Here is a 12,518-nt window from a genome sequence, read left to right as displayed (position 1 = left end):
CAGTCTGTAGTCGGGTGTTGACTGAAATGTGCTCTCAACTGGATACATGACTAGGGAAGAATCCAGTCAGTTATTGGGAAAATTCATCTCTGAATGGGACTGAGGTTCCTGTCCACTTGAGCTGTTGGCTATGTGTTGCTCTCCAGTCCTGGAGACCAGACCCCATTCCTTGCCACATGGTCCTCTTACAACATAGCAGCTTACTTCTGAGCCCACAGGAAGTGTCTCTCCAACTGCTAAGATTGTCGGGCCTGCCGACAGTCTACTGGTATCTGGGTGGAGGCCTGCAGGTTGTAGAGCACAAATGAATGAACATATGAAAAAGAGTTGAGAGGACTGTCAGTCAATGCCAGACAGCCCCGAGTTTATTTCGCAGCCAGCTTATATACAGTTTTGAGGGGCGGAGGTAGAACAATGCACAGCACAGTCATTCAACCACTATCTACCCCGTCCTTGAGTCAAGGAGCAGGCAGCTTCATTTTCTATCTCAATGTACCTGTGGCTGGCATCAGCAGCCTACATCTAGCTAGATAGTGTGTTCCTTCTTGTGGGCTAATCAGGACTTTCTCACAGCCTTGGAGCAAACAAGCTTGAACTTTATTGACTCAGAATAGACTTCAGATTCAAACTGGGAAACTGAGTCAGTTGTGGGCTCTCACATAAGATGAAGTCCAATATAATATACGAGAATCATGAAAAGCAAGTCACACGTCTTACTTGCATTCAAGGGAAGGAGATCATACAAGAACATGGATGGGAAGAGCTCACTTTAAATGTATCTGCCAAACTGTGTCTAAGTCCAACCACAGACTTCTCTGGTATTCCCTTTCTCATCTGGCTTTATGCCCTGGAGGCCTTTGATGAAGCCATTCAGAATCACCCACCGGCTTGAGGAATTATAAGCTCCACTTAAGGCTCTGTAGGAAGATTTCCCTCAATCACTATTATTCAGAGCTACCTTCAAGTGGAACTATAATCTAGAAGTGTTCCAATGCAGTGTGCACCAATACATCGTGATTCTCCTGGGATGGTTTTCTCCATCTGTCAACTATTCCCAGAGAAGTCCACCTGAGTTTTGGCCTAAAAGAGAAACATAAGAAACAGATGACAGGGCCCGGAGCAGGGAGTCTGGACTGCATATTTATGAGCCTTGCTTTTGCCCTTCCAGACTGCTTCAACTCTGTCACAGTTCTCATTTTATCACTCAATGAGCTGCTGCCACACTTGCTCAGCTTTGGGGCTCTCCACCCAGCAGTCCTTGGAGAAAGAAAGGCGTGTGTCAGTTCCCACATTCCTCCTGTTGATGGTTACAAGCTTCCGTTAGAGAAGGACTGTGGCATCACCAGTGAAACTACTTACAGAGTGTTGCTCGGTCTGTCGAGGGCTGCTAGCCTCGCCTTCAGGAAGTCAGATCCCGGGCTGGAAGCAGGACTCACTGTGCCCCTGCGACTGCTGATGTATCAACGTGTGGTTCAACTGTTCCTTATGTTTTAGGTGTGTGTCAGCAAACCCTTCCTCTGCCTGCTCCTCCTGGGTCTCAGCTTTAGGAACACCACCACGTTTCTAACATCGCTGCTGATCACTGTGGGTCTTGCTCTCCTGAGACTCCTTCCCAGTTTGAATTTATGTTTATAAATGGCCTCTGCTCTTCCAAAGCTGGTCATTCCCAGTGACATATGGGAGGGAACCCAGGAGCAGAACAGCCTCACCTACCCTCAGCCCCGGGCTACAAAGGACAGACAGCCACTACCATGGAACGCCTTCCTGTGCCTCCGAATGTGCTCAGTTTCTTATGGCCTTGGTGAAAGGAATGTCCCTTGGTTGTTCAGGGAGCACAGCACAGTAACAAATGTGCTGGCCTCATAATAACTTTGCTCTAACTTACCAGTTCTGGGAACCTTTAATACCTTTCTCTAACGGCTTGCCAAAGACATTTTCTTTTTCTTTCTTTTTTTTTTTAAGATTCATTCATTTATTTATTTATTTATTTATTTATTTATTTATTTATTTATTTTGTATATAGCATGTATGACCAGGAGAGGGCACCAGATCTCATTACAGATGGTTGTGAGCCACCATGTGGTTGCTGGGAATTGAACTCAGGACCTCTGGAAGAGCAGTCAGTGCTCTTAACCTCTGAGCCATCTCTCCAGCCCCAAAGACATTTTCTTAACATCTCACTGCAGTCAAGAAAAATTGTTTATGTTATTTTTATTATTTACATAACCGATTCATTATCTGGGCAAATATTTTATTGACTCAAATATGTAAGCAATTTACAAATGCTTGAAAATAAGATATGGTCTTTGTACAATCCGAAAACCCACTGACCCAATTTATTTCTCATTCATTCCAACAAAAGCAGCATAAATTAAAATCTACTATTGCAGATATAATATTTAAAGTGGTGGGCTGTGCCCAGAACTCTATTTAACAGCTCAAACTAGCAAAAGCTTTCCAAAAATGATTTAAATATCTGCCTTGTAGAAATATAAATAAGTATTACAACTGTATGTGTGTCTGTATATTTTTTCAATTTGATCTTTTGGTCATGTTGACTTTTCTTTTAAACAGCTTTGGTTAGATGCTGTTTCTCTCTCAACGTTTCATGATACGGAACGGCCCCAGGGCTAAGTAACTTTGTGGAGTTCTTCCCCACCTTCCTGCTCCAACAACTGTAAGCTTTGCTTCTTTTATTGTAGTGTTTTCTATTATGGCTTCTGCAGAGAAGACAGAAGAATATCCATTTGCAGATATTTTTAATGAAGACGAAACTGAGAGAAGCTTTTTGTTGTCCAAACCTACTTGCTTTGTTATATTTGGAAAACCAGTAAGTAATCTCTTCTGACATTTGGTGTTTTTTTATGTTAAAATAGCAATCTTATATTACCATACAAGATGGAAACTACATATTATGTTCATTTTTTTAGTGTCTGATAGATTTTCATAATATCACTTCAACTGTGATATAATATTGGTTTTGAGTTTATACATGCCTCTCTTCTTATGCTGAGCACTAGAAGAGAAACCTAGGCTACATTGGTGTTGGTTTTAATACTATAAGGATATATCTTATCAAAACTCTGTACCATGGTGATTGTTGCTGCTTTGTGATCTCAGGTTACTTCAGATTTGATTTGAATATAAGATATCCTTAAACTTGTCGTGAGGTTCTCTAGATATGTGAGATGAACTGAGATGTCTATTAATAGCAGAAGGTGCTGAGGGCAAATGGGCCTGTAGTGTATTAGAGAATCAGCTACTGTCTTCCTGCAAAATGGGGAGAACACAGAAGGAGCTGTGGTAAAATTGTTCACTTCCGGGCAGCTGTAGGAAGGACCTCCGTGTAAGTTCAGCCCCTGAGCTAATCGATAGTTAGAAGACTGGGCTAGTCAGTTAGAGAACCTTCCAGAACAGCCAAGGCCAAGGGGGATCCCATCTTCGGCTTAATTTTTGATAGGAACCATAGGACAGATAACCAAGAATCATTTCCAACAATTCTCATTATGTTTCTAAGAACCTGGTTCTAAGCGCAACACCGACAACATCCAGGTGCAGATATGACTCCATGAGAATGACCTTGTAACTTTGAAACAGGATGCTCTCCGAAGATGTCAGTTAGGAGATGTATCAGTATGGGCTGAGACTGCTGTCATGGCTGTCTAAGAGGCTGAGGCAGGAGGACCACTCCAATGGGCTTGCTCAGGCTGCAGAGTGAGTCCACGGCCAGCCTGGGCAGCTTAGCTGAGGCTCCATCTCAAAACAAGAAATAAATTCAGGGTCAATGTCATCGTTCAGTGGCAAGGTTCTCACCCACGTAGTCATAATATTTTGAACCCCAGAGCTGGAAAAAAAAAGAGGAAATAAAATTATTAAGTGGAAGTCACCAAAATTTCCCTTTTCTTTTAGGAAGAAAATAAAATGACAAATCTCAATATATTTTATAATGATTTATAATTAGAAAAATTTTGCAATATCTTGATGGTGTAGCTTCTTGATTTCAAGTATAGCTTCCCAATTTCCTTCAATAATAATGTATTTAAATAAGTTTAGGATATTGGAATATACAAGAATTAGTGGAGAAAAATTAAGTTCTAAATGTATAGGACCCTCTTCATTTTATAGGATAAACATTTATGTAATAACCATCAATAGAATTCTTTAAATTGGTGCCTCTGCTTCACCATGAAATGAATGTTTTTTTGGGTTTTAATAACATTTCTCTTTTAAAGGGGTGTGGGAAGACAACATTAGCCCGTAATATAGCACAGGCATGGAAATGCATTCGTGTGGAAGGTAAATTTAATTTTTCCCCAATATTTTAGTATGAATAATTTAAAAGATTCACAACATAGAATTCCATGTGAACACCAATTAAGATTCCATAACTGGGCTGGAGAGATGGCTCAGCATTTAAGAGCACTGGCTGTTCTTCCAGAGGTCCTGAGTTCAATTCCCAGCAACCACATGGTGCCTCACAACCATCTGTAATGAGATCTGTTGCCCTCTTCTGGCCCGCAAGCATGAATGTAAGCAGAACACTGTATACATAATAAATAAATAAATAAATAAATAAATAAATAAATAATCCATAACTAATGTTTTATCATGTTTCCTTCGTCACACATTTATCCACCTGACTGATATCAACTTTCAAGTAGCATCTACCCAGTCACGTTTATTAAATGTCTCTGTCTTTCCTCTAAGCTTTTATTTCCATCAGAACTGCTTATGTGTGTGATGAGCATCTTCTTAGAGTTGGAAAGAGAAATAACTGAAGCTTTTCTTCAAAGAATTTTCCAGAACTTTATTATCTCCATTGGAAAAAAATAGTATACTTTTACTTATACATTTCCTTACATTCTTAGAAACATGTAAGACAACAGGCACACACACACACACACACACACACACACACACACACACACACACGTCTTCTAATCAGTAAAGCTATTTACTTCCTAATAGAAAAGTAAGGAAAAGGATGAATAAGAAATCATAAAGGATGGACTGGGGAGAATGCTCAGTCACTGAAGCGTTTGCCCCACAAGCATGGGGACCTGAGTTCGATCCCTGGCACCCAGGTAAACAAAAGCCAGGTGTGGTGGCAAATGTTTGCAATCCTCTGTTGGGGAGCCAGAGACAGGAGGATCCCCGGAGCTCACTGGCCTCCTGGCCTAAATGGCTGCAAGCCCCAGGCCCCAGGGAGACCCTGTCTCAAAACTCAAGGTGGACGGCTCCCGAGGAGTGAGACCTGAGGCTGGCCTCTAGCTTCCACACACATGTGCTCACATGTGCACCTGTGTGTACACACACATACATATGTACATATGTACACGTGCATACACACAGAACACACACAACACTCAGAAAAGTAGAACTAAATCTAAGAAATACAAGAAAAGTTTAAAATCATATTATTAAAAATTAATTAACACTGATTCATATTTGTCTAACAAGTCGGTGGTGAATGATTAAAATCCCTGAACTAACGGTAATCACTGTTGGCAAGGACGTTATGAAATGGGCATTCCAGACACTGTTAGTAGAGCTGAGATGCCACAACTTTTGTAAGTCTGTGCAGAACAATCAGTAACACAGAATGCATTCACGTAGAACTCGGAAGTTTTCCTTTTTAAAGAAAGGTTTATTTTTGCTTTCTGTGTATGGCTGTTCTTCCCTCACGTATGAATGTGCACTTGTGTTCCTGGTACCCATGGAGGCCAGAAGAGGTCTTGGATCCTCCAGACTGGAGTTAGAGACGATACTGAGCTGCCGTGTGGGGCCTCTACAAAAGCAGCGTTTATCTTAGCATGGAGCCACCTCTCCAGCCCATTTTCTTAAATAGAAAAGTTCATGTTTAGGAAGTCAGAAGGGATGTCGAGGCTTCTATACATTCTCAACAGCTGGTGCCCTAACTCAACAAGTCTTCCCCTAGGTCAAGCTTCCACCATCCTACCAGGACGTCTTCCAGCAGAGACACAGAGTGACTGGGGTTCTCAGGGTTCCTCTTTTGAATCAGTGTTGATCCATTTTCACATTTCCTGATGCATTCTTCTTCTTCTATACTATCAACACGGACAGTTAACGAGACCGGGCATTAAAAGGGTCTAGACTGGCTGGGTGGTGGTGGCGCATGCCTTTAGTCCCACAGCACTTGGGAGGCAGAGGCAGGCAGATCTCTGTGAGTTCAAGGCCAGCCTGGGCTACAGAGCAATTTCCAGGACAGGCTCCAAAGCTACACAGAGAAACCCTGTCTCGGGGGAAAAAAGGGGGGTGTCTAGACTGATAATACTGCTGTATACTTCTACATGATATGGACAATTTACACATCAGCGTCACACCACATCATTTCATCCTCCTACTGTCTACTGCACAGTCACCCAAGGCACAGTGGCCCCGAGGGAGTTACTCCACTAAGATTTTAAGCTGGTGGAATGGCCAAGGAAAGCTCTACGCAGAACAATCCTTTGCCTCTACTTTGGCCAACGCTAAATGATCTAACACACATAAATATGTCTCAGGTGACTTAGCCACCAGTTCCCAGACATTCACAAAATGTTTCTTATTTTAGCGATGTGAATCTCAGCTTGCACTCATATGTTGAACTCCTGTTTTAGCCTTGTCAGTTTTAGAAGAAATCACTGCCACCGAGACTGAAATGGGAACCACAGTAAGTACATCTATATTTCTACGTTACTACACTAACTCAAAAATTGTGAGTCCCAGATAGAGAGTGTGCAGTAACCCCCAGCCTCTGTGATTGTTCCAGCTGCAGTCAATGCTGGTGGGCGGCCACAGCATCCCAGACGAGCTCGTCATGAAGTTGATCCTGGAGAAGCTCAAGTCTCCAGAAGTTTCTCACTTTGGTATGTGGTATGTCTGTGCATGTGTGCATGCGTGCGTGCGCAGGGAAGCACCATTGGCAGTTTCTTGGATTCCTTTCTATTGTTTTTGACTCAAGAATCTCACAGCCCCTATTGAGCTGAGCATCTTGTTTGTTTTTGCTCTTTTTTTTTTTTATCACTTTTCTCTTTGGTCTTTTGGGGGACCCGCCACCCAGCTCCCAAATAAATCACACACAGAGGCTTATTCTTACTTATAAATGCCTGGCCTTAGCTTGGCTTGTTGCTAGCTAGCTTTTCTTTAACTTTAAATTAACCCATCTATCTTTTGCCTCTGGGCTTTTTCCTTTTCTTACACTTGTATATCTTACTTTTGCTCTTACTCAGTGGCTGGCTGTGTGGCTGTGTAGCTGTGTGGTTGTGTGGCTGGGTGGCTGGGTGGCTGGGTGGCTGCCCCCTAGCATCCTCCTCTCCTTGTTCTCTTGCTCCTCTATCCTCCCACATTTCTCCTCCTATTTATTCTCTCTGTCTGACAGCCCCACCTATCCTTTCTCCTGCCTTGCTATTGGCCATTCAGCTCTTTATTAGACCATCAGGTGTTTTAGACAGGCACAGAACACAGCTTCACAGAGTTAAATAAATGCAGCATAAAAGAATGCAACACATCTTTGCATCAAACAAATGTTCCAGAGCATAAACAAATGTAACACATCTTAAAATAATATTCCACAGCATCTCAGATAGATTCAAGTGCTTCTTTGTTTTTAATCCTCTAGTGTCCACATTTGCTTTTGGGGTTTTTTGTTGGCAGTGTGTTTTTTCCGAAACAGGGTTTCTTTATATAGCCTTGGCTGTCCTGGAACTCTGCAGACCAGGCTGGTTTCGAACTCCTGCCACTGCCTCCTCAGTGCTGGGATTAAAGGAGTGCGCCACTACCACCTAGCCACATTTGCTTTTTTAAACGCCCTCAGTGTTGTTTAGCGCTCTGCTACCTGATGAATCCAAGTGTCCAGGAGGTGCCTTGGCCTTCTTGCAGTCTGTGGCTTCAACCATCTGCTCCCTGTTCACCCGGCCACTGCTGCCTTGTCAGCGGTGTGAGAACCGGAACTGCTTCCCCCTGAGACTACAGTTGCCAGGGCTACTCCTGCTCACCCAGCCTGCCCTCTGGCCACACCCCAAAAGTCTCTCCCTGCACAAAAGGATTCTGAGCAAGGGCTTCGCTCTCTCTAGTTATTCAGACAAGGCCACTGAAGCCAGGGCAACTCAAAAGAAAAGAGCAAACGCTGAGATATTTGCAAAAGAAGGGAAGAAGCACAAGCATGCCTCGGGAGAAAGACATCCACCGAAATAGATTTGTTGGCTGAAAGGAAAATTCTGGTAGAGAGTCAAGGGAGAACTTTGTAACTGTTAGGACTCTAGAGTTAAGGCTGGAAGTGTGGTTGGGTGGTAGAGCACTTACCTAGCATATTCAAAGCCCTAGGTTCAGTTCTCAGGGCTGAAAATCTAAAAAGCTACATAAAAATATAGGGATTAAAAATAAAATATGGTACAGTAAAAAACTGTATCAAAGCAAATCAGAAATGAAGCCACCGATAACATCATTTGTCCTTTCAATAACTATCTCACTTTAATTACTTTCATAACATTTTTGCTAAGTTCTCAAGGCTGAAACATAGTTTACAATTGTTCCTCAAAGGGGAAAAAATAAAAATAGCAGAAAAATATATTGAAGTCCTTTAATTTCTAGCTGAGGAATTGAGACTTATTTTACTAATGAGAGAAAAGTTTCTTGGGAAAGCAAGTGACATAATCTAAAAGTATATGGAGGGAATCAATATGATGGTGGTACCCAAGACACATTTCAAAGAGAAGATTTCAGCTTCTGTGTGGGAATGAAAGCCAATAAATGTTCTAAAGCCCAAATCATACTGTGCTCTGTTCCTTAAGCTGTACAGCAGGTACATGGTTGTTTCATCACTCTCTAGAACTACATAGATATCACATGTATGTGTTCCACTAGGTTATTAAGTACTGATTTAAAAATGAAAATAATAGGTCATATAAAAGTCATGTGACCGTTTCTAACCTGAGTTAAAAGAAGTATTAGCATGGAGTTTCTTTCCATAAGTGTCTCATCTAAAACAAACTGACTTAGTTTTTTAAAAATTTAAAACATTTATTTACGTATTCTTATGGTTTAGGGGGAGCATTTACACACTATGGCATGCCTGTGGAGGTCAGAGGACAATTCGAGGGAGCTGGTTCTCTTCTTCTGTCCTGTGAACGCTGGGGATTGAACCCAGGTCCTTGGACTCTGTGACAATTACTTTTACCCCCTGAGCCATCTTGCCTGCCCCCAACTTAGAATTTATAAAGATGTTTTCTCCTAGTCAGTGATTTTTTTAATCAGAAAAACATTATTTACAGCTACACTTCATGTGCTAATAACTATTAACTTAAAATTTGTGACAGATAATTGTATGAATTTCATTTACTTGTTAATAGCTATGTAATATTTTTATAAATTTATAACAAAGCCATGCTCTCACATAGTGATATTATAAATTGTTAACTTATATTTTAATAGGTTACATCATCACTGAAATACCAACACTGACACAGGATAACCTGACCACTTTGAACCAAGTAGAACTTGTTAAAAATTTAGAATTGCAACCAGATGTCATAATCAATATTAAGGTAAGGATACTAGTTGCTTTCTGCAACAGCAAATCTTTTCTTTTCAGAAAACTTAAATTCAAGGAATGCTTTCACACTTAAAAAAAAGATTTATTTTATTTTTAGTAGTGAGTGCAGATGCTTAAGAAGGCCAGAAGAGGGCGTCGGAAACCCCCCCCCCCCCCAAGGCTGGAGTCACAGGCAGCTGTGAGCCACCTGATGAACCTGGGTCCTCTGTAAGAGCCGTACATGCTCTGAAGCACCGAGCCGTGTCTCCGGCCCATGTTTCTATGCTCTCTGGGTAGCTATGGAAACAGTCATCTATGTACCACACTTCTGAGCGTCTGCTCCTGAAGCTCCGCCCACCAGAAACACTTCTTTGCCCCATCACCAGACTTAATCATAGCTAATTTTTGTAAAGTGGTGTGGGCATCCTCTCATCAGAACCTGCCCTGGCAGCTCCTCCCTGAGTGCCACCACACAGACACACAGACAAGCAGACAGACAGACAGACAGACAGACAGACACACACACACACACACACACACACACACACACACACACACACCCTTACCACTGAGCTGTTCATTGCTTCTCTGAGAGGCTTCCCTGTTTATTTCTAACACCACTTACCTCTATGTTACAGTTGTCCATTTTCCTTCACAACCCCTACATGACAGTATAATAATGACTCGTTCATGTCAGCACCAACCTTGTACACTGCATGGCACCTAATCACTTCTAATAACTTTAGCAATTAAATCAAAGAATATGCAAAGGACTCATATGTATAACATTAAGGCACACTGTATGACATTGATTGAGTCAAGACTGGATCATATTTCCAATTCTCCTCTTTATTGTCTCCTACAATTTGACAGATCATATTTAGACACTTCAATTTCCTCTTTACACAGATGGCAACAGCTGCCTCATGGGCTTGTGACCATAGTTGGATAGGACACTGTCTGAGTGTGTAATGGCGAATGGCAAAGCTTGGGTGTTCAGGCTCTGCCTGGCTCCCCAAAGGGCTTATGATGGCTCCACATAGATTTGGTTCTCAGCTCTGTTGTTGAGACTCAAGGGTGTGTCAGGGTCAGCTGTGAGAGAGGAAGTCTTCTAGTGCTGAGCATGCTGTGTGCTGTAGCCCTGCTGCTACTATGGGCAGGATTGGATCAAAATCCTGAGCAGGCCTGGTGTGGTAATGCATGCCAGGTGTGGTGATGCATGCCAGGTGTGGTGATGCATGCCTGGTGTGGTAATGCATGCCAGGTGTGGTGATGCATGCCAGATGTGGTGATGCATGTCAGGTGTGGTGATGCATGCCAGGTGTGGTGATGCATGCCAGGTGTGGTGGCTCACACAGAAGAATCAAGAGTAAGGTTAGGCTAGGCTATGTAGTAAAACAAACAAACAAAAATCTGATCAAACTTGAGAATGACCCACATAAGAACATTTGCTGACAGAGGCAGAAGATAAGCTTCATTAACTAAAACCAAACATAATGTCAGGAAGTAAAGGACAGATTACACAGGAAATTAAACCTGGTGAAATGAGAGCCCACCGACACAAAGGCCCCAAACGTTCACTACACTGGAGTGCTGAACTTGGCTCTGATTTTCCTGGTTTCGTTCCCGTTTTGATAAATACCCTGACAGAAGCCAGCATAGGGAGAAAATGTTTATTTTCAATCCCAGGTACAGCCTCTGCTGGTTGGTTTTTGTTTTCAGCTCCGTACAAAGTAAAGTCACCTGGGAAGTGGAAGCGGGACCCTCGGCTGAGGTATTTGCCCATCTCAGATTGGCCTGTGAGCACATCTGTGGGGCGTTACACTGATGATGCAGGAGGGCTCAGCCCACAATGGGTAGTGCCATCTCTTGGCCAGTGGTTCTGGTCTCCATAAAAAGCCTGCTGAGCACTGAGTCTGAAGTCAGGCCAATCTGCAGCTTCCTCCGTGGTTTCTGCTCCGGGTTCCTGCCCTGACTTCCTTCAATGGTGGACTGTTGTTTGAAAATATAAGGCAAACCCTTTCTTGCCGGAGGTATTTTTGCTCACGGTGTGTATCACAGCAACAGAAAACAGACAAGGACACGGTCCGTCATAGCAGCGACGTCAAGGCAGCAGGAACTGAAAATACCTATGACTCTGTCCTAGATTCAGGGTTGCTGTTTTGGCACAGTGGAATGGCTATATAGGCAATTCTCCTGCAACATCCCTAGACATCACATTTACAGTCAAGAGTAGAGACAAACAAATGTATGCATGTCTAATGTTCAGGTAACTTCCTGCTCACTTCTATAGTCCAGGACCCAAAGCTGGGGGATGGGTGGGGTTGGGGAGGGCAACTAATTTCAGGCTGGGTGGTTTCCATATTAATTAAAGCAATCAAGACTGTCCTCCACAAACATGCCCACAGGCCAATTTGATCGAGACAGTCCCTAGGTCTGTCTGCCCAGGTAATTCTAGCTTGTGCCAATTTGAAAATTCCAGTTAACCACACATGCATACTAACCTGAAGCAGCAGAAAGGGAGCTGTAACTAGTTATTGGTCAAGATACCAGCCATTCCTCAGGAAGACTGAGTCTCCCAGGACAGATGTGAGAACTCTTCTGTAGACACCATAAACAAGAAGACTCCGCAGAGGATACAAAGTTCTTAGTCCCTTTGTAAATGGATAGCGAGTGTCTCCACTTAGCATCCACTGAATAACCAAAGTGTTACACAACCCAGTGCAATGCGAGCTTCTCAGTAGTATGGGGTTAAATGGGGAAAAGCCTGTAGTTTCTATAGACTACAAGTTTCCAGCTTGGGACCCATGAGTCTCAAAGCTCATCAGTCTCCTTAAATTATATGTAAAAATGTGCGTATATGTATATTTTCTGCTGCAAAAAGTGTACGTGTTTCATGATACTTTAAAGGGGTTTGAGCTACAGAGAACACGTATGGCCAGCAGGCGTCTAGAGCAGGTTCTCAGAGCAAACAGCCGCAGAGCCC

General features: G+C 42.7%; 1 protein-coding gene across 1 annotated transcript in view; it reads left to right on the top strand.

Moving 5' to 3' along the window:
* Ak9 (adenylate kinase 9) overlaps window positions 1-12,518 on the top strand; it is a 138,308-nt gene that overhangs the window by 3,949 nt on the left and 121,841 nt on the right. The window contains 5 exon segments of the mRNA XM_037200453.1: window positions 2,703-2,830; window positions 4,233-4,296; window positions 6,621-6,673; window positions 6,773-6,869; window positions 9,433-9,545. Coding sequence (XP_037056348.1) covers window positions 2,714-2,830; window positions 4,233-4,296; window positions 6,621-6,673; window positions 6,773-6,869; window positions 9,433-9,545 — 444 coding nt within the window. The 5' untranslated portion in view covers window positions 2,703-2,713.

The sequence above is a fragment of the Peromyscus leucopus genome, chromosome 8a (assembly GCF_004664715.2).
Source record: "Peromyscus leucopus breed LL Stock chromosome 8a, UCI_PerLeu_2.1, whole genome shotgun sequence".
Lineage (NCBI taxonomy): Eukaryota > Metazoa > Chordata > Mammalia > Rodentia > Cricetidae > Peromyscus > Peromyscus leucopus.
This window is presented reverse-complemented; position numbering and strand designations above follow the sequence as displayed.